Source organism: Kryptolebias marmoratus, linkage group LG22 (assembly GCF_001649575.2).
Source record: "Kryptolebias marmoratus isolate JLee-2015 linkage group LG22, ASM164957v2, whole genome shotgun sequence".
Classification (NCBI taxonomy): Eukaryota; Metazoa; Chordata; class Actinopteri; order Cyprinodontiformes; family Rivulidae; genus Kryptolebias; species Kryptolebias marmoratus.
Window position 1 is genome coordinate 16856426 of NC_051451.1, and position 21681 is coordinate 16878106.

Here is a 21681-nt window from a genome sequence, read left to right on the forward strand (position 1 = left end):
TTAGGGTACCTGAGCTGAGAGGAGGAGGAATAACTATGGACAAGTTAGGGCCACTCTGGAGCTGCAGAAGTCAGTGAAAAGAATCGAGAATTTAGGGGTAACCCCCCCCCCCCCAAAAAAAAAAAAAAAAAACAAGAGTAAACTGTTACTGTAAAAACAGACAACTAAGACGAAAATCTAGTAAATAAAAGTTCAAGAGATGCTCAATTAAAGCAACTGTTTTCTCTAAACACGCACGAGCACTGCTGCCATCGCCATATGTTCGTTTTAAGTAAAAAAATGTAATCCCAAAGATGAAAATAAAACAGCACATAAACATTTAAATTACAGATTAAATGTGCAGGCTGAAGTCAAGGTTGAAAATGTTGATTCCTGTTTCCCGTTCTGTACTGCCCTCTAATGGAAAACACCCCTCAGAAATACAGGGAGCTCTGACAAAACCAAGCTGCAGCAGGGAGAGAAGGCGTACAGCATAATTAATAACGCGCTAAAGCTGGGTGGAATTCATAAGAAATCAGGGTCTAAATTAAACACAGTTATATTGATAAAAAGAGCAGATTTGTCATTTTTGAGATGTATTTATTTAAACAAGTTGAGCAGAGTATATAGTACATAAGACTTCTCCACTCTAGGTGGATTATAAGGCGAGAGCAAACAATGAGATCTAAACGAAGACAAAACAAATGCTTCACTACAAAGCTTTGTAGCCATAAAATTCAGAGCCTTTATCACTGGATGTTGAACAAAGCATTCACTTGGCAGGAAATTAAAAAACCAACGAGAGGTACAAAGACTAATTCTGCTTAGGAAAAAAAAACAAAAAAACAACAACAATGCAAGAGGCATATTTTTAAGGGAATAATAATTATTCTTTAGAAAAACCATTCCAGCACTATCTGGCAAATGCAACAGAGACCCACGGGAGCATATGTTTGTAATTCCTACTGTTCTCTGTTTAAGTTATTTTTGTATATTCTAATTCTGCAACAACTCTGTATAACATTAACTATGCAGCATCTCTATTCTTAGATTTAAAAAAAAAGGCAGTAAAGTGAATATTTACAAGTAATTCCAGTTGTTCTATAGTGTGTGCCAAGAACGCCTAACTTTATGGGCTTGTTTTGTGTCCTAAAACAACAACAGAAAAAAATAGAGCCATGTATTTTTTTTTGTGTGTTTGTGTGTGTGTACTGAATGAAGGACAGTTGGGCTCTGTCATGCTTCAGCTTTCCCCTCTTTGCCTCTCATGGGTGAGCAGCCATTGTTTGAGATGGTCGCCCTTGCCGCTCATGTACGGCCCACTCTGTCCAGAGCTGGAAATTACTCGATGACAGGGAATGAGGAGAGGAACCTGGAACAGATGGACAGAGAGGGAAGAGTGACGCTCTGAGGGGAACAAAAAAAACATGTTTTTTTCTTGTTTTTTTTCCTATTGCAAACAGTACGCAACACTTTTATGTGCACACGAACTTAAAAAAAAGTTGGCTTCTTTTCTCTTTTCTTTAAATCACTGTAACTTAATACACACAGTAAAAGATGAGGCCAAAAACAAATAAATCTAAAACTTCTAAATAAAAAAAAAAAATAATACAAATCCACACAAAAGCTATTTGCTTGAATAAAAAAACAAAAAAGTCTGTTTTTGGTTCCACCTTAACGTTTATCATCACTGCAAATCGAGTTGAAAGTTGGTGAGAGTATGCATTATGTATAAAAGAAAGTTGGATTTACCTCAAAACGATGTGACTTAAAAGTAACCAACATGCAGAAAATATGATCTGCACCTTTTCTCATTTATTTTGCACTTTTCATGTTCCTGCACTGCGTGAAAACAAAGTGCCACACCAGAAGTGTTGGGTTTGATCATGCACAAATCCACATTCGGGGTGATGGCTCAGTCTTTGGATATAAATGTTTTTTTACTCTTTAACAGTGAAAAGCAAAGAAGCAATCAAAAATTAATGGGCAAAAACACCAGCAGGATGAATATTCAATCAAGAGGGTGTCAACATTAAGATCTGATAACCCTGTGATCATTAAAAAGAGGAAGTCGGTGGAGCGTTTATGCTTGTTGCAGACGACTGCCAGGGGGGGTCCCGATTTCTTTGTAAACTAAATGGCTAGAGAAAGATTAAACAAGCAGGCCTAAAACACTCCCATCATTGTGAATTCAGAACAAGAAAAGCGCTAATGGTTGGAGTGAAACACTGGAACTGTTTCTTCTAAAATATTCTCAACGCTGCCCTCATTTTGTTCCTGTTACCCTGACGGAGAAGCATCCCAACCACCGCGGCTCTGTGGCCGTATTTCTCCAATTTAGCCAAGTTGCACGCTGAATTGATGGGTTTTACTTCCAGCCTTCCGCATGAAAGTTGGACAAGCAGTATGTTTCAGTTAAAATCCATCATTAAACCCACTTCCATATCAACAGCAATAAAACTTTCTGAGCCCCAGATTAACCTTGCAGACAGAGAAATACTGCTCGTGCATTCGGATCAATACTGTTCCCCGGGTTTGGAGGGAGAGCGGGGGTACCCTCAAGGCCTTTCGGATCTGCCTCTTCACATTGGGGGGAAAAGAGCACTACGCCGGGCTTATCAATACTCAAATCCTGGTGAAGAAGAAGTGCCACAGAGAGGCGAGGATCGATTGAGCACACTGAGCTTTTCACAGCTGAAGCCCGAGCGGAGCACTGCTGCTGACAAGTAATTGACACTGACAATCTGACTCTGGATCTGAATCAGGAGCTAAGGGCTCAGGCTCCTAGCCCCACTGACAAAAGGAAAGAAATGTCTGTAAAACAAGACGGAGCACTATTTTACAGCCATCTAGCAGCGTTGCCACCGGCTAATGTAATGTATAAAGTACACTGAGAATTTACTGCCATGTATTAAAAAACCTAAATGTGCTCCTAATTCTGACAGAAGTATTTCTAATTAGATAGGATTTTTTTCAAATCATTTTGAACATGAACAGCAACAGTGGATAAAAAAAACAAAACGCAGCACTAAAATGAGGATTATACACATGTTATTTCGTACAACATATAAGGGAGAACGTGCTTTGCTGTACAAGACATGCTCTCAGCCTTCACTGAGCACACCGGTGGTGCCCACAGCACTACATGGGCCGAGTTAAACAGGCTTTGATCAAAGGGTTTGATCAAAAGAAGACACACCGCTTGCCCTCTAGCCTTCCATTTTGTACACAGTGGATTCATGGGCAAAACGATGCGGACCAGGTTTCCTACAAGAATCGGAGATTTGCAGTGAGCGTCTGCAGTAAAGACATGAGAGAACAAGAACAAAAAGTGTGGGCTTAAAATCACGCTGTAGGTAGAGTTTTACTTCTCAGCTGATCTCAGAGGGACGCATTGATTTTACCGCTTCATATACGGGAGCACACCTACAGTTTAGATCACATATCCTGCATTGGGAAAAAAACAAAACGTAAAAAATATATATTTTCAAGAACTTGTGCTGTGCGCAATTAGTTTTGTGGTAAAAGTGTCTTTTTTAAAAAGTGTGAAACAACACAAAGAGGCTGAAAATCAGTCGGCATATTGTCTGATAATGTTAGTTAAAGTTTAGACAAATCTGTCTTCATAAAACGATAAGTAGGGGTATGTTATATATGATCATATATATTTAAATGCATCAACAGTTTACTAAAAAATATGTACCCATCTATGTTTAATGTTGTATTTATTCCTTTATTTTAAAAGCAACTATAGCATAAAATATTGACTTATAATCTTTTTTATATAAAAAATACATTTAATCAAGCAAAAAATGACACCTTTTTTCCACCAAATATTTAAACAAATAATAACTCAATCAGTATAAATTTAAAATAGTTGCAAATCAATTTATTTGATAAAACCTGCTTGATTGTAGAGCTATATTACCGCTTTGTATTTAAGATTGTATTTGATGTAACGTCTCTAAAAATCCGTATTTCAAAAGCACTAAAATTATAATTTGCTTTTATTATTCATAACTTCCCCTCGAAACAATTACTCCTGCGTTTCTGCCAAAAACAAATAAATAAAACGAAGTCAGTAAAGACAGAAGTCTGCCTTGTCAATCAATGTCAGCCACACTCACCGGGTTCCTCCTCATAGCCCCTCCCACAGCCCGTACCGCTCTGGGGTTTCCCGCCATCTCAGCGAGGCGTTTATACGAGACGGTCTCTCCAAACTTCACGTTCTTCAGAAGTACGTGCAGCACGCGGCTGGTGAACGCATCTTCACCACGCAGCAGAGGACAGACAGGGAAGGAGAACGTAGAAAAAAAAAGACTTAATCTCTCAAACGAAGACGGCTGACTGAGAGTCTGGTGACAGGAAGATGATTTCAACATGGATCATGCTTTATTAAACAAATCTAAAGTTTTGAAATCAGACTAAAAAGTGGAAGACAGTCTTTACAACATGTACATATACAACAACACGTCCATCCTTTCTCTCCCACTTTTTTTTTTTCTTCTATTCAACACTCATTAAAAACACTAAATACATAGAAGTCCCCCACTTTGACCTTAGAACCAGTATTAACATGCTACACAAGCTGATGTGAGAAAATTATTCCTGTGGCAGAAAAATCTAGGTTATGCTTCGGAAAGGTCACAGCTAAAATTAAAAAAGTTCGCTCCTTCATTTAAAAGGATTAAGAGAGGCCAAAAAGACTGCAAATCTGCTCCAGATTTTTAATAATAATAATTTGAATGTTGCAAACCATTTGTGGCAGTGGGATGACTTTGAGGTTAATCAGACCAATTTGTCCTTTTAATTGCTTTCTATTCAGAGTAGATTCATTATATCATCTTCACTTAAATGGCAGAATTCTTCAAATCATCCGCAGCTTAACAGACCACATTAACGGCTTTGATTTCATTAGCACTTTAGCAGTAGCATTATCTTTTTTTTCTTTTTTCTGGCTTACCAGACAGTGACTGAAAGGCATGTTTTTCTAGCTCTGATTGTTAAAGGAAAAAAAAAAGTATTTAAAGCATCTCGAAACCTTGAGACACTGATGCACTCAGCTTGTGTAGCAAGTGAAAAACACTTTTTTTAAAAGAAGAAGAAGGAAAAGAAGGACACGGTGGGGAACAATAGTCTCGTTATCAAAACTGGGTGAAATTCTTCTAGTTTATACATGTACTCAGTCATGAAAATTCAATTAGTGATCGCCCATTCTCTCTCATTTATATGGTCTAAGAGAGCACATGACAACTGATCTATGTGAAATCCCTCTAAATTGGCATTGTGTGAAAACATGTCACACCCCTGTCTCTCTTCTACAGAGTGAACATCCTTTGCTCCCCAGGCTCCCTTGCTACCTTATAGTCACTCTCTGCTACACAAAGCCACGTGAACAAGGCAATTTGCCTAAACTGGGGGGAATAAGTGTAAAACCTAAAGGGGATACATTTGATTGATGCACACCCATGTGAGTTCTTTGTCTTGAACAAGGCCTGTAGGTACTGTTTAATAATTTTTCAGGTAATAATCACGCTGTCAACGAGCTGACGGGCTCTTACGCAGACAGCCTTAATGTTATGAGGAGATAAGATACGACGCGCACATTTCTTTTTATGCATCGCTCTCCCTCCTAAAGCTCGGATTTGGCCTCATGATGTGCGCGGTACATATTGATATCGCTTTGTCACTGATGAGCGGATGTCAGCAGCCCAGACTAAGGTGATGACAAATCCCTGTTGATGCGAACGTTATTGACAAACAACCAAAGTCGGCGTCACACCGGCACACTGAGCAACAAGCTATGATGCTCTTTAAACCTTTCTTCAAATCCTGTCTCCCCCTGAACACTTCACATCTCCAGCAGTTGTGGATAAAAAAACAAGCGTCTGCGCTTTCAACTGCACATACAGAGGTTAAAGAACTTTGCCCTCATCAGTGTTCGTGACAGAGACTTCATGCAGGTCACTCAAGGTGACCAGGAATGATTTGGAGAGCAGTCCCCCAGCCCCATACTTCATAAAGAGCCTAATACGGTGTGTCTGGGGTCAGGACCCTCTTTAGATCGGGGTGCAGTGATGTCAATTGTTTAAATAAAACTTGAGGGAAACCACTTACATGTTTACAGACATCCCATAATTATGTCACAGGTCATTACCTACCAGGAGGCCAGGTGATAGGGCTGAGGCAGAAGTAGTGATAGATTTAGTTGGAGAAAAAATCGAACGCATCTAGCGATTATGAGGATATTGACATATATGATTGATTTGCTCATAATTTTGTATATGAGAGCAATCTCAAAGAGAGAAAAAAAAAAGGGAAAATGATAAACTGATTTCCATCAGCCCTGCTGATGATAGATTTGAAGAGACGACCTCCAGCTGACAGTCACCTCTTACATGGTTGTGAGGGTAAAAAGACAATAGTGGAAATGCAGCTACCTCATTATCCTTTGTGTCTAATGGGAGGGAAGACTTTGACTCCTAGTCAAAGTGTCTCTTGAGTCTTGAGGGATCCATACTTTTGAAGGCTGACGGGGTGCTGATGATTCTCTGATTATTCGATATTCTGAAAACGTTCATTTCCCTAATTCCTCTCCACATCACAGGGGCGAGTCCTGGTGAGCGTCTCATCTCGCCCTGCGCTGTGCACAGGGGGAGGTTCAGGCTCCTGCAGGAACATAGTCATTTGGGCTTTGAAGAGCGCCCTTCCCCCCCCTTTGCCTGGCCCCCTCCCCGCACATTCCCCGTGCCGCTTACCGAGACTAAGATCCTCTCGTCTGTTACATATGGATGTATAATTAATGAGATAAGAATATGCATCGTTTTAAGAACCCACGTTGGCGTCTGTGTTTTTCTGAGGGAGCGAATGCAAGTGCGCGCACACACACTTGAGCTAACTGAGCATAACACACGCGTGCTCTTACCATTCCTTTACCCCTGTTGACCAAACTCGTGTGTGATGTTGCGCATGACAGTCAGACACTATAGAAAACTGCGCCTCGAATCTCCTTTCATGTCACCTCTGTTTCTCAGGTATGTCATGACAGCTAATATGAAAAGTGGCTTGTTTTGTCAGAAATGTGTAAATAAACATGGCAACACTTCAAGTGAAGGTCACAACTCAATATTACATGACAAGTGCTGCGAGAGCGCTGTCGCGTTCAGGTTCTCCCCAAAGATAACCGAGCAAACAAAAGTTGGTTGTCACAGATTGTAATGACCTGATTAAACTTGTTGTTTTTTTTTTCTCCTTTTTTTTTTACTCCTCCAGACTGGTAGCGGCAGCATGACTCGATCAGGGAGAAATTTGTACCACAAAAAGGCTAAATCTAATTATTAGTATTTGTAAATCAACACGTGAAAGAAAAAAAAAAAAGAAAAAAAGCGAGGGGGGAAAAAAGAAAGCCTTTTTATTTTCCTTCCACAAAAGACAAATACTCCTGATGCTCACATTTAACATTTTTATACTGCCTTGGCCTATGGTTCTGACTACTGAGAGCAATCCAAGCCTAAATCCTGTATTTACGGAGCCCCAAAACAACAGGCGAGGGAAAGAGGTGGAACACAGCACAATCACCTATTCAGATCAGGTACTAATGAAGAATTCCATCTATCCTGAAATTTAATTAAAACCCCAAAGACTTCAGATGAGATGCGATTTGAAAGAGCCTGGGGCTGGTACACAAGCACTTGGTGGCGAAGGGAATCACACTGAAAGTTGATATCGTAATTGGTCCTGATGTATTTCTGCATTGCCTTTGCGGGAGCGTGGGACTCTTAGCTGTATACAGAGTCTCGACGGAGCACCTGCTCATTGAAAATGCCATCACTCAAGCACTGCAGATCTGCATGAAATTAGAGAGCAACTAAGGCCTGATTGCAGGGGAAGGGAGGCACAATTGTTAAATGCATATATTAGAATTTTTTTTTTCACGTGTATGTGTGTTGGTGGGGCTAAATGAGCTCATCTAAAAATCTTTAAGTTAAAATGCAATGAGCATCTCAGGCTGACAAAGAGATTTTCTGTAATTGTTTCAGCAATGGCCTGGATTTACGTCCATGATTTCACCAAAATTAGATTATCAGGTTACTGTATTGTTGTGTGTCCTCCAAAAACAAAAAAAACACCAGAGATAATTAATTCTATTTTTTTTTATTTTGTTTTCAGCATCCTCAATCATTAAATCTGCAAACACATCTACCAATTGAAAGAGCGTTAATTGTCCATTTTGGAGTGCTTTCCTTTTACACACCGAAGGTGACTGATTAAGCCAACAATACGCTCATTCAAACTGCACCACCATTCACATGTTCTCATTAAAAAAAAGGAAAGAAAGAAAGAAAAAGAAAATAAAAGAAAGCTTCCTGTCTGAAAATGTCAAGAGTGGAATTCGATCAGTTTCAAAGAATGTGCCAAGAATCATGAAAAAGCTTGCCAAGACTAACACGCGTGGTAAGAGCTGCCACAGATTACTGAACCAAGTTACAGCTCTGTGTTCTGTTCTCTCTCTGCCGCTCACACACCACCCACTTTTTCTCCACTCTCCCTCTCAGCCATAAAATACTTCATTATAACACAGTGAGCCAGTGAGTGTAAGTGATGTAACTGACAATTAAGAGTGAAAGCCTGATCCCAGTCATGGCTCTGCAAATATTTATCCATGACAGACCTCCTTGCAGGGCGGGGTGGTGAAAGGCAGGGAGCGGGAGACTCCCAGCGGTCTGCGGCTCACTGAAGTACGCCTGGAGCCATTCAACGCAGCGCTGCATCTCGGGGCTCGTTTCTGCCGGGCTGTCGTTGACCACACAGCTCAGGGGGGCCTTGCTGCTCCTGTGAGGGATGTAAGGCGGGATGGGGAGGCAAGATGGGGATCAGAGGAGCAATCATAATACCCAGTTCTTGGTTGAACAGTCCTAAAAAGTGTCACAAGAGTGCAATAACATGTGACACAGATGTAAGATGGCATAATTTGCTGAATAAAACTTAAGCTGTTAATCTAGACGTGTTCAAAATCTAAAGTTACACATACCCGGGGTTCCTCCTGAGTATGTGCTTTGCAAGTATTTGTAATGTGAAAACAAAAAGAAAACGTGAAGACAGAATCCAGACAATTCCTACAATAGATTTAAAGTAGGTGTATGAAGTGCATAAAAAAAAAAAAGATAAAAAATGAAAGAAAGACACTGCGAGAGTAGAAGCTGCAGCGCTTATAGTTTGTGAAGCAGTAAAGCCAGTTTCTCAAAAACTAAAAGAGTTTTCAGAAGTAGTCAGAAAAAGTTAAGAGCGCAGCTTCAACGAGAGTTTCAACTCTGTTTGGGTTTAGTTTAGAGTTCAAGAGAAGAATAAATGGATTTTTTTAAATTTATTTATTTATTTTTGGACATAGTGGTGCTGGCCAGCAAAGCACCGCACTTGGACGTTCATCTTAGGATGAGTAGATGCTTGGAGGAATTTGCCGATGGTTGAGTTGGCATCACTTAACAGCTGAGTTTCTCTCTGCTGCTGACCACCCCCCAGGTCAACGCAAGCAGGCTGACCCATATTTGACACTTAAAGACCCTACTGGGAAGGTCCTCTCTTAGCATGTGCATTACTCCAAAGTGGACCTCAAGCTGTGTTGCGGATTCTAAAGCAGGCCGCCAATTCCATTAACTGGTGTACAGGACTTATAAATAAATAATACCAACCATTTAAGTGCCCCCTTTTTTCAAAATTGGCTTATCCTGTATGGTATTAATAATAGACATTTACTTTGTTAAACACAGAGACTGTCTCTCTCCTGCCTGCCGTAACAACATGGCCCTGAAGTGTTTTTACACTTCTGCAGGTCACAGTTTGAGCAACGTTTTATATTGGACATGTGAAGCTGAGGTTTACTGGAGTGTTATGACTGAGCAGGTCAGTTTTCAGAGAACCACTCTGCCTGCTGCTAGTTTGTGGCTGTGTGATGAAAATCTCCTGGGTGCCGTTTAACAGTGGGTGTAAATACAGTAAAAGGTGTAAATACTCTCATTTCTAAATAAACCACACAGCAGTTTATAGTCGAGTGGTGAAAACTCTGAAACCCACCAGCGGGCTCTGCGCTGAGACCTGCTCAAACAATGGCCATGGCTCATGGCAATCTCTGTCGGCATGGGTGAGTGCCCAGCCAGCCCCTACTTGTCATTGTCTCTCCTTTCTATCCCTCCCTACCCCATCCTCCCCCAGCTCTCCCTCCTCATTTCCCCCTCTCTATTTCTCCGTCCTCCCACACCAGCTCTTTTGGCTCCCCACCACCTATACCCCAACAACCCCTCCCCACCCACACCGCCTCTCTTTCTCTCAGCAAAGATCTTCAGGCCACTGTTCCCTCCCCCCCCCACCCCTTCTCACCTCCAACTCGCATCCTCCCACCACCACCTCCTCCTCCACCCTCCACATCTCCTCTTTCTCTCTGAGAGGATGTTCCAGACGCTGCACACTGACAGCTCGGGGATATTGTGTGTGGAAATGTTCCTGTTGGACCCGCAGGCCCTTACAATCTACCGGACAAAGGCTAGTGCACCTTTGCTTAAGACTTGGCACCTTTGACCTCCTGCTCGCACTTCAGACTTGTCACCGTGGCTAATTTCCCTCTCCCTTTGCCTTTGCTGGCGGATGCGTCTGCCTTAAAAGGTGTCTGAGTGATGCAACTTTGACAGTCGTAAAAGTTAATGCAATGCAGTACATGTTATGGCTGGTAAACAACAGCAAATATAAATAAATAAATGAAAGGGGAACAACAGTGGAGCTGAAGTCTGTCACCTCTAGGTGCAATGAGGGATTGTTTTAAAAGAGCATGTGGGCTGTTGTGGAGATGTAGCTCCTGCAACATTTCAGTGAATCAGAAATCAAACCTCATCACGTTCTTTAAAAAGTTCAGACTGACACACTAATATCTGTTATGTTAAAAATGTGCAAGAGGTGTCAGAATAATTACCAAAACAGGAAAAAGAAACTATAATGTCTTGAAATGTCTGTCATCTCCTATATGAAAATCAGGACTCATAATTAGTAGTGATCATAAGAAATGCTTCAATAAGTTTAGGTTTAAATAAACAATTCAAACCAGGTTAAAGTAAAATTGCTCTTTCATTATCTTTTGACTGCACAAATCATACTGTCCTTCAGCCATTTTCTATTCAATCACAGGTAAGGAAATAAGAAACTAATTCTGAAACTAGCCAAGGATCTGCTGCACTAAAAAGAATATTTCCCCTGATACAAGATAGTGATTTGAGAAAATTTCTAATACTGTGCTCCTGTCACAATCAATTTCCAATTACCATAAATCATTGTTGCGTAAAGTGGGAGTCATTTGGAGTTCCACCTATTCTCCAACTCTAATATAAAGAATGAATTGAGCATTTATATAATAAGTTGAAGGTTATTTCATTCATCCTAGAAGAAACAATCAAATGAGACAAAGGTAAAAATAAATAAATATTTTAGATTAAACTTGTCAGTTTCCTCTGGCACGTGTGGTATTTCTCTCCTTGCGCAGGACTTCGGTGAAACTTTTTCTATCAGCTACAAATGTAAGAATGGAGCAGGTTAACCACAAGATCTAATTGAAAGGAATCTGGCGAAGGGTGTAATGGTATATTGCACAAAAAAAGGGGAAAAACTCAGAACTCAAGCCTTCATCCTGTGAAGCGTGATGGCGCTCATCCTGACTCGATCGGCTGTCACTTTTGACACAGCCTGCCAGAGTTCTCCTTCACCGATCATGGGTAACATGGCGGGTCAGAGGATGAAATAGAAAAAGGCCAAGAGCCGTTCAATATTTTCCTCAGCCTTATAGCTGCAGATACTTAACTCAGAGACGTCAAAGACTCAAGAGAGCATGAAAAAAGCCTAAAATGACTGTCTAAAAAGGGGAAAAAAAAATACAGCATGTCTCTATGAATGTCAAGATCCTGATGGTCTCTGAGCAAAAAGCTGTGATACAATTGTAAGCCACTTGCTCAATGCAGCGCGTTCAACCATTTGAACATCATTCAGATGCCTATCTAGCTACTGTGGCACTAAAGTCGAGAGCTTTTGGAGTGGTAAGCTATGAGGAATGCTTCCTGTTCTGTTGTGAGGGGGCACGTCTTGTGCTCTGCTGTTTCAAAAATAAAAAAAGAAGAAGAAAAAAACCAAGAAAACCAACAACTAGGCCAGATAAACTGTTCTCCAGATATCCAGCAACTCTTATTAGCAAATGTCCACCAAAGAGGCCGCAACACTCAATCCAATACATAAAGGTGGTGGTGAAATACTGCAGAGTAGGCAACAAAGCACACAACAATTAGGTCTTCTCCCAACTGGCTAGCCACAGGAGTCAGTGAAGGCATGTATTACCAGAGCCTTAACTCTTACTCCATTATGTAGTGTATCCACACCCCAACGCTGCAATGTTTATCTACAACAGACTACTGAGCAGTTTCAAATAGCGTTTTTAGCCTCTATTCTCAAGTGCCACAGTAAGAGATTCCAATTACCCGGATGGTAAGGAGCCAGTGAGAGAGGCATAAAGTACATTAGGGATCCCCTGTAACTGCAGGGACCTTTTAGAGACTCGACTGAAGAGGGCCAAGAGACTGGGGGGGACAGTGACCCTGCATGGATAGCCTCTGTCAAAATTTGACCACGTCAAGCACAAAGGCATTATGGGAATCCAGTGTCACCAAGTCCTAATTACTGTCTGTGTTCAGAGCAAATTACTGCCTTGTTCCTCTGATTAGGGAGGAGGCTAATCTTCACCTGTGTACGCCAGCACTGCTGAGGGCCCTTGAGTGTTAGCGCTTCGTCTTCTGTAATTTATTTTTAAATCAGTGCCCGCTCCCAAGAGTTTTGAGTGTTTTGTTGTGAACCGCTTACCATGATCCCCACCGCCGCCCCCTCACCCCTAAATCCTTGACTAAATCCTTGTTTGGTGCCACAGGAAGATAAGCAATAACAACACTTGGGCATAATTGACTCGTACTCCCCTCCAAGATGTCAGAGCAAAATCATCTCTCTGCATATTGCCTTAGTGTGTCACACACTGTACACTTCTGCATGTTGCAGATATAGAATCCAATCAAGTTCTAAAACAAACTAGCCTTATGTCTGAAAAAGTTCCTGGTCGACAGCAGGGAAAGGGAAAAGGGGGAGAAAAAAAAAACTGCAAGAGCTGCTTTTAGCTGCGTCTCGTCGACGAGAGAAAACTCTCGTTTGGCTTCCAACCTCGCCCTGGAGGTTCTGCTTTAGAAACCACAACATTTGCAGATTCTCGTCTGAGCGAATGTCAGTGTCTCGTCTGCGTGGGGCGGTTTACAGGTAGTGTGTTACACAGGTGTTGGTTTACACAGGAAATGGCACATGCAGCCTGATTGGGACGGTCCCGAGAGACAGAGGCACAAACATAGAGCACAGATGGGTCCAAGGGCCAGTGGGAGCAGCACCTTAATGAATACGCAGCTGAGTACTACACTTCAAAACATGCAAAACAATATTCTAAGGCCGCCATAAAAATAGAACAAAAATCATCTGAATATCATTGCACAATGAATAATTCATCCCATTTCTAAAGGGACTACGTCTAAAAGTCTCTCCCTTGCTTTATTGATGATTCTATTGAATATCTCAGCAGTTTACTGTTTGTATGACAAAGCATTTTAGTTAAAAATGTAAGCAGTTTATTTAACACACAGCTGTGTCTTTAGATTTTTATATAGCTGGCTTTTTTTTTTAATTATTCAAAAAAATTAAACTAAAATATAACAGATCAAGATAGAGAACCCCAGATGAGAGAAACTACAGAAAATAAATAAATAAAGTAGAAGTTATGGTTCCCGGTGTGCGAGCATATCATGTAAACAGGCTCCAACCAGGGAACGCATTTACCATACTGCTATTCAGTGCAAACCAGGACATTGATTCACAACACGACACGAGTGTGAGAAAAACGATAAATGCATCACCTCAGATATTTCACACTAGCATTGGTAGTGTGTAAAAGCTGTTGTGACAGCTTGGGTATTAGGGCTAGATAGATGGAAAATGTCTGGCTGCTTATGAATGCCAATGTGACTGGGGGTGACGGGTTTGACACAAAAACACTCCACCTCAGAACAATTAGGCTGTTCTCAGGCCCCATCCAGTGTTGTCGGTGATAATGGAAAGCTGTGAGGATAACTGGTGATAAATAGACTTTAACACCCTCCTCCTTAAGAGCAGTGCAGTCCTGCAGTCCTCTCATATGCTTAACTAATCATGACCATGGCCAGCAAAATCATACAAAAGACTAATTACTGTTGTACTTCACTTCAGTCTCAAAGGCCTCTTATATAAGGACTTGGGGGTTCTCTTGCCTCTTTTCTCCTCTTGATGGTTATTTTTTTTTTACAAGTAGGCCTCACGCTAGACAAAAGCATTTAAAAATTGGTGATTGCTTTCATCCGCTTTAATTACATTCAGAAATGGCATTTCTGCCACATAATACACTCCTATTGTTTCAGAATTATCTGGCTTGGGGAGGAAAATCTACAATATTTGACGATGCTCCCGAGCTAAATCGCCTCTTGAAATTGAAATATGCCGCGGAAATGCAAAATAAAAAGCAAGCCTTTGCAGCTGATATACTGGAAGCTCCTTGGCTTTCTCCAGAATGCTATTATTATGCATATCCAGGTAGAAAGTTAATTAACCCAAAGCTTAAGCTAATTATGGTAGCAGAATGCTATCAACCAAACGCTTTCAGTCAGACAGCTGTCCAGAATTTCATTTGCTAATCATTTGTCTTTTGCCGGAGCATATGGTACATTTCCCCGCTATCACAGCAATAACAAACAGATGAAAATCATTAACTAAAAACAATGTGCAATGTGAAAAATCAGACACAAATTTATAAGGCTTTGTGTCAGAGAAAAAAAGGAGGATTTATGGCCTGGGAAGTATAATGATAATTTTGGTTTTAGCCACTTAGGATTTTAGGCAGATCACATGACCCAAGAGTGCAGGGAATTCAGATGCACAAATATATTGTTTATATCTATATGCAAATGAGACAGAGTGTTTATCCGTGTAAAATTAATTGCAATTTTCTATAAGAGCTTATGCAAAGAGCTTGTTCTTAACAATTTTTATCTTCTAACACATTTTCGCCGGCTTCTCCAACACAATATTTTTATGTTGTTAAAAGCAGAACTCCCCCAGCACAGAATTAAATCAATTATTTTCCAAGAAATGCTTCATGCATTATTTTTCTTTTCATAAAAACACATCATATGGGCTGTTAAAGGGTGATTGATATCAGCATTGCCTTGCGACATTATCAGGCAATAAAGGCTACTCAGGTTCTAATGCAACATGTCATACACCGGCTCCTGTAGTACATTTCTATTGAGGACCTCACAAGCTAAATTGCTTTTTTCCCGCTCCCCCACATCTCAGCCAGCTTGACAGACAAATTGATCAAAGCATTGTAAAATAATATGCTCACAAAATGTCTCGGGGCAGGAGTCCAGCCTTTTTTTTTTTTTTTTTCATTTTTCACCCTAATAAAAAAGTGCTCCGTGATTGCCTCTGCATTATGTGTCTATGCTCTGCGTAAAAGAGGCACGGAGAATCATATTTCAGATAACAGTAATCTCCTGTAAACAAAATGCATATCGTTTTTTTTTCTTTTTTCTTTTTTTTTTCCTGCGAACGCCGAGGCCATACTAAAAACTAAAGAGGGGAAAACTGCTTAACAGAGAGGCTGGTGCGTAAAGCCCCAACAGGGGTTGTTGAGATGTAATGAATTTGTTCATCTGATGGCGCCTTCAGGGCTGTCGTTAGACTGGCAGAGGAGGCTGATTTCAGGAAATGTTCCTAAGATCAGTTAGGAAGTAAAAGGGGCTTGAGACGTTTCTATTAGAAAAGCTGACGGTCATGGTGTGTAAGCAATACTTCAAAGGCATTTAGCTATAATGGCATTTATCAATAACTATCTATCAACGCCACAGATATTTTTTTCCTGCGCTCCAGCTGCTCAAATCCAACCGACTGCGAACCTAAAAAAAAAAAAAAACACAGAAAGCAAACACGATTGTGTAAGCTTGTAAAGCAAATGCCTGCTGCAGGTCTCACTCTACTTTATGCACGAGCGTTTATCTATTTCCCTTTTTCCAAAATATGCTCTTAGTGATCGTTTATCACGCTGACTTCCTAAAGCCCGCGCCACGCCACATTTAGAGCTGGAAAGAGCCTTGTTTAGTATGTCATAAATAAATCAATGGAAACGCCTGATCTAAACTATTACTGCTACAGGCAGGCTTTTGTGAGATCTACATGTAAAGCCGGTTGCAAAGATAAGCCTGTATTTTGTCACTTCATCCCGCCTCCCTTAATGCCTGTTTACATTGAGGAACTCGACATATCTAAGGTGGATCTAGCTCCCTTGTCATGTGACAATAACAGCATATTCAACTGGCCACGATAAAATCTAAACATTTTCCTAATGACTCCTAGCTCGCACCTTGGAGAACATACAGACGGCGGCATGATCGAAGCTCCACTTATGACCAACGTAGCAAATGATATTAAACTGAGAAATGATCTAGTGATGCGAATCATTAAATTCATTTGCATATTCCTACTGAACCCGAACACACAAATTAAACCCCGTTCGCGAGGAGACCGGGAAAGGTGCTTGCGCATGGTTACAGGACATCTTCCATAATCAAAATTCCATATTATTAATTTTCTCACTTCAACTCATTAACGACAAGTGGAATGTTTTTACTGCTTGATGAATTTTCGGAAATAGCAGACAGTCGAGGAGGAAACACATGTTGAGGTATAATATACAAGGTCATTAATGGGTTTCCATAAATTAGAATTTAAACGTACATTTCGAAAAGGATAACTTCTTAACCGGATGCATTTGAAATGGTTTAATTTCCCAAATCATTCAAGTTTATCAAATGTGAATCTACGATACATGGATATTTAATTTCAATCTAATCGAAACTAATCTGAGACGCAGGATCTGGACCTTTAAAACTGAGGAATAAGTACTTATTAACGCTGGCTTTAATCAGTTTCAGTCGCTTCAGTAAGGCTGCCTACATTCTGACAATTTTGAGGGATGGGCAGGCCACGAAACGCAACCACATATTACATTTCTGAGTGTCAGTTGACACTCCAAACTACCGCATACAACTTGAAGGAAACAAAAAGAAACAGGAGAGAACAGTCCACGCTCCCAGTGGCCTTAGCTGACCTCCCAGACATCATTTCTAATCAACTCCCTTGAGGGTAATAAACAAGTTATTTTTCTGAAATTTCAAATATACTGCAGGAAGAATCACAACCACATGCCATCAGAAATCTAATTTCAAGCTCAACTGTATTCTAGTGCCCCTCATATTTCTAGTGCCTGCTCATATTTGCCCAACTTTCTCCAGGATATTTCTTGTGGGATCTACAAAAATGCCCTGCTTCCAATGAGGAATGGTGGCACTCCATCACAGGAGTGGATTCTGTCTGCCTGTAAATTTCACACCTTTGTTTATCACGTCACCAGCCCGGCTGTTGTACAGTACCTTTCAGCAGGTGCGACATCCATTAGGATCTGGATGGTGTGCACACCATTCTCACATCCACTGACTTGGATCGTCCCCAGGGGGCTCAGCAATGAGATGGTCTTCTGAGTGCATTGGCTCTCCCTTTGCTTCTTCATCTTGCTGCCCTGCCGTGGAAGTACAAATTACACCGTGTTTATTGACATATTCATGTGGCAACTTTTACAATTTCCCACTCATATTTGCATTGAGTGATCTATTGAAAACCAAGTGGGTCACCAACAGAAGATAACTTACGCATCCGAGCACCTAGCCTCCCAACAATGTCATGATGCGACTTGATCCCTACATTACTCTCAAATATTTCTTTTGTGCATGGAAAAGAATACGCCTATCTAACCAATAAATCGCCCATTTTTCCCCTCTTTCTGTTCTATATATCACATAAATGAGAAAAACAATGCAGTCTGTTCCCTTGTCTGGTGGGGGATTCCCAAGATAGCTCGACATTATTTTCAATCCGTCATTTTTGGTTGATGGCCGGGATGTTTTTCTAGCATTAAATTTGTTCCTTAGGGTGCAACTCCAATGGGATTCTGGTTTCCAGCCCTTAACAACAGCAAAAACGTGCAGCTTTTCTGACGACTGAGATGGATACTGGCAATAACCAGACAGCAGTTCCTTTTTTATTTTTACTTTGAGGGACCGCGAGATGATTGACTACGTTATATGTGAGTTTTTGAGGGATGGGGGTTATAATAAATAAAGGTCACATTGACTGTAAGAGTTTCAACCAAGGAAACCTTTAATTCGCAAAACCTTAATCTGAAAAGTGTAAATAGCACAAAAACAACTTCCCTCACCTTTTGTATAATTTTTTAATAAACACAATTCAAATTCATTAAATGAACTCATTTTTGTTTCATAACTGATAGTTTTGTTGGACTGTAACTAGCTACAATTTTATTTGTATTATCTGAATTAGGTTCTATTTTTAATTTTTATTTATGAATAATTAATTACAAAAACTAGGTGTCAAAGTGTTCAACTGTGATGTTTTTTAAAAAAAACAAAAGCAAATTCATTTGAGCTTCGCTTGCAAAAATATTTATACATATGTAAATATATAGATTATAATTTATTATAAAAGCTTCTGCTACGGTATTAAAAAAGATTTTGAGCAGCAGATTTCTATAAATGTATACTTCAACAAGCAAACTTTTATTCACTTGCTAATTACAATCTTACAAATTGCTACCCTGAAAAAAAAAAAGAATAAAACTAAAAAAAAATTAATTGTAGTGAGCGACTACTGGAAAAATTATTCATTTTATAAAGAAAAAGAAGAAAAAAAAAAAAGCTGAATTTTTAATTCCATTCTCGCAAATATGACTGCTTTCTAAAATTCTTCGTCTTGAGGGATCGTAAGCTGAATTTTGGGGAGTTCTGCTCTGTTAGTCAGACAACAAAATGCAACTGGGAGATGTTACTTGGAGCTTTGAGGAAATTTTGACAGCTTTTAAGCAACTTTATTTACATTTGTTACATAGATAGTAATTAAACACCCTCCTCAAAAAAGGCTAAATTGAGCCCCTAACCAAATAAAATTGGTTTCTATTATTTACTCTAAGCTGCACTTTTTTTTAAAAAAAATTTAAGACTGTCTTTTAGTTTTAGATTACCCCCTTACCCTACCCCCTTCACAAACCAGCACATCTGTCATGGTATGTGATCACAAATGCTTCTGCTTCAACTTTCTTGTTTCTACTCCTGCAGCTCTCACTGTATTCATCAGGGGGTTTGCCTGAACTGACAATAAAGGCAAGAAATTTCTGAGCCAAACAATGGTACAGTGCACTTTGGATAAGCGTTGGACTCCACTGTCTTGCCATTTAGCGGGCTGCTAATAAACTCGCAGATAGAATAATAGACTTTGGCAATAATGGCCGTCACTAATCGTCTGTGCTGATTAGAAAATAAGGCTCTCTCGTGTTGGTTCCGTCGTTTTCGGCGCAGTTCACGAGTCCATTTAGTGGCTGCTCGGATGTTTTGGTGTTTACCCAGCTCTTCACGGTGAGGAATAACAAACAAACAAGCAGCTTGTGTTGTTAAAAAAAGAAGGGGGAAGAGAGAGAAAAAAAAACACATCGCTGGCAGCGTTCTCGCGCTCGTCAATCATTTGACTGGTTTCTCATTAGACTAGTTCCTGATCAAACCTGCGTGATTAATTGAGTAGAAAGCTCGCCGTGACTGCGCAGGTGTGAAAGTGCAACATGTGCTGTTTGAAATGCAGGGGAAATTTCATGCCGAAACACGCGGGACATTTGCTGGTATCCGTAACGCAGGATATAGGGTCCGAAACGCACCTTGAAATTCATGGTGTGCAGCTAAAAGTGCTACATTTAAGAAGTTTGCATGACGGCCGACAGAAATTTTAGGGCACTTTCTGAGCTGTATTATTATTATTTTTTACTACGCTCGAATAAAGTACGTTTGACTGTAAAATTTAGCTGTGTAGCTTACAAATGAAGCATCTTCCATCTCTTCTATTTCTGTGCAACGTGAAATGTTCTTCCCCTTGGCAAAACGAAACGACTCTTCCTGTTTCTTCGGGCAGCGTGGTCGAGCCGTCCAATCGCGATAGGCAAAAGTCCGCTCCTGCTCTGTGATTGGTCGGCGGAAAGTTATCGCTCCTCCCCCGCAGGGACGGACATAACAGAAGACTTTTCTAATAGGTCTCAAGTTGGGATTTGGGCTTCTTCACAGGTTCCTCAGTGCACCAAAGACTTGTAATGATAATGATTTATGTATTTGATTTGCTTGATCTTTTTACGGAAGGAAAAATAAAAATGCATATTTTGAGCATTAATTTCAAACACTGTTATCATTCCGCTTGAATCTGAGACATTTATCCAGTTTTGTATCTCCAGTGACAGCTTCTTAGTGAGGTCTTAAGGGTCCTGGGTGTAATGTTTGTGGATAAAAAAAACACCTATATGACTGCAGCAACCAATAACATCTTATGTATTGCCAACTAATAAAGTCAGCATGTTATTATGAACAACACATGGGGCACTACGCAGTCCTTTTATTGGAGTTTCATGCAGTCTAAAAGAAAGGAAGTTGAATTTTGTTGCCTGAAGCATATATTTCAATAATTGTGACAAAGTGTGTTGCATCAGTCATCTTTTTTTAAGTGTCTGTTGTCCTCTGCAGTGTTATTTTTTATTTCTGTTGAGCCTTCAGCTCTCTGCATGCCCACGTTTGGAATGTGTAGGCCGACATGGGCCTGTGGCCCACACCCCATCTCAGCGGTGAGGGTGGGAGCGGGGGGAGAAAACGCCACCCCTGCAGAGACCATTTTGAAATCTGTGAGGATTTCCGTGCCATCTGGACCCGCTGCCAGTCTGCCCCAGATAGTAAGGGTTGGCAACGGTACCCGACGGTGCAATATGGCTCTCTCTTTAATGAACTACTAACTGTCCCCCGTTTTAATTGATGTGACATTTGAGCCATTTATCTCTGACATTTCAATGAAGGATGATTCTCAGCCTTGCCATTTACTTTTTTGTGCTATTTTCTAAGAGTCATTTGCATTTTTCTTCTCTAAACCTGCTTTTTGTCTCTCATTAGCTAATTAGAGGAACATGCACAATTAATAAAAATGAACATAACCTAGTTTGATACAGGCTTGATGAGGGATAATCAGAAAATCAATGTTTCCTTAACATTTATCAGAAATATTGTGAAGGGCTATCTGTGGTAAAAGGTGACTTCGATGAAGCCTCATAACCTTTACCCACATACCAACATGTAGCCTACAGTGTGGGACAACTTATGTTCGCAGCATGGGGAGAATCAAGCTCAATTAATCAGCATATGATTGCAGTAAGCAGCCCCCTCTGCTGGATCTTTGGAGCCATACTGTTTGAAGTCATGTAAATGCTCCAGACTTTAATACGTGAATGTTGTACTCCCATGTTGTTCGAATGTTGTTTGTTTTATTGCATTTAATGAAATAAAAAATGTCTAATTTTAAATAAATTGTAGGCTATATTCTAGGTATTTATATTGCATGGAAAATTAAATTACCACAAGCACATCAAGCTTTCCTTTGTACGTTTCACATTGTATTTGTCGGATTTCA

General features: G+C 40.3%; 1 protein-coding gene across 3 annotated transcripts; it reads right to left on the bottom strand.

The window, feature by feature from the left end:
• Positions 1-562: 562 nt before the first annotated feature.
• Positions 563-20183, bottom strand: mgmt (O-6-methylguanine-DNA methyltransferase). 3 transcript variants are annotated; one of them, XM_017429452.3, is made up of 5 exons: positions 20058-20183; positions 17556-17701; positions 8651-8811; positions 4107-4246; positions 563-1351 (listed from the first exon to the last, which is right to left on the bottom strand). In XM_017429452.3, the coding sequence occupies exons 1-5, from the start codon at positions 20073-20075 to the stop codon at positions 1223-1225; spliced, it is 594 nt and encodes a 197-aa protein (XP_017284941.1). In that variant the 5' UTR covers positions 20076-20183; the 3' UTR covers positions 563-1222. The 3 variants fall into 3 exon arrangements, with proteins under 3 accessions (XP_017284941.1, XP_037829312.1, XP_024864422.1); XM_037973384.1 differs by having other exon boundaries at positions 566-1351; positions 17556-17696; positions 20058-20136; XM_025008654.2 differs by lacking the exon at positions 20058-20183 and adding an exon at positions 19901-20049 and having other exon boundaries at positions 566-1351.
• Positions 20184-21681: the final 1498 nt, after the last annotated feature.

Excerpts from the sequence above, each read along its gene's own strand:
- mgmt (XM_017429452.3), bottom strand. Across the intron at positions 4,247-8,650 it reads CCACCCCGCCCTGCAAGGAG|ATGCGTTCACCAGCCGCGTG; the intron begins GTCTGTCATGGA and ends TGCGTGGTGAAG. Across the intron at positions 1,352-4,106 it reads GGGCTATGAGGAGGAACCCG|GTTCCTCTCCTCATTCCCTG; the intron begins GTGAGTGTGGCT and ends CATCTGTTCCAG.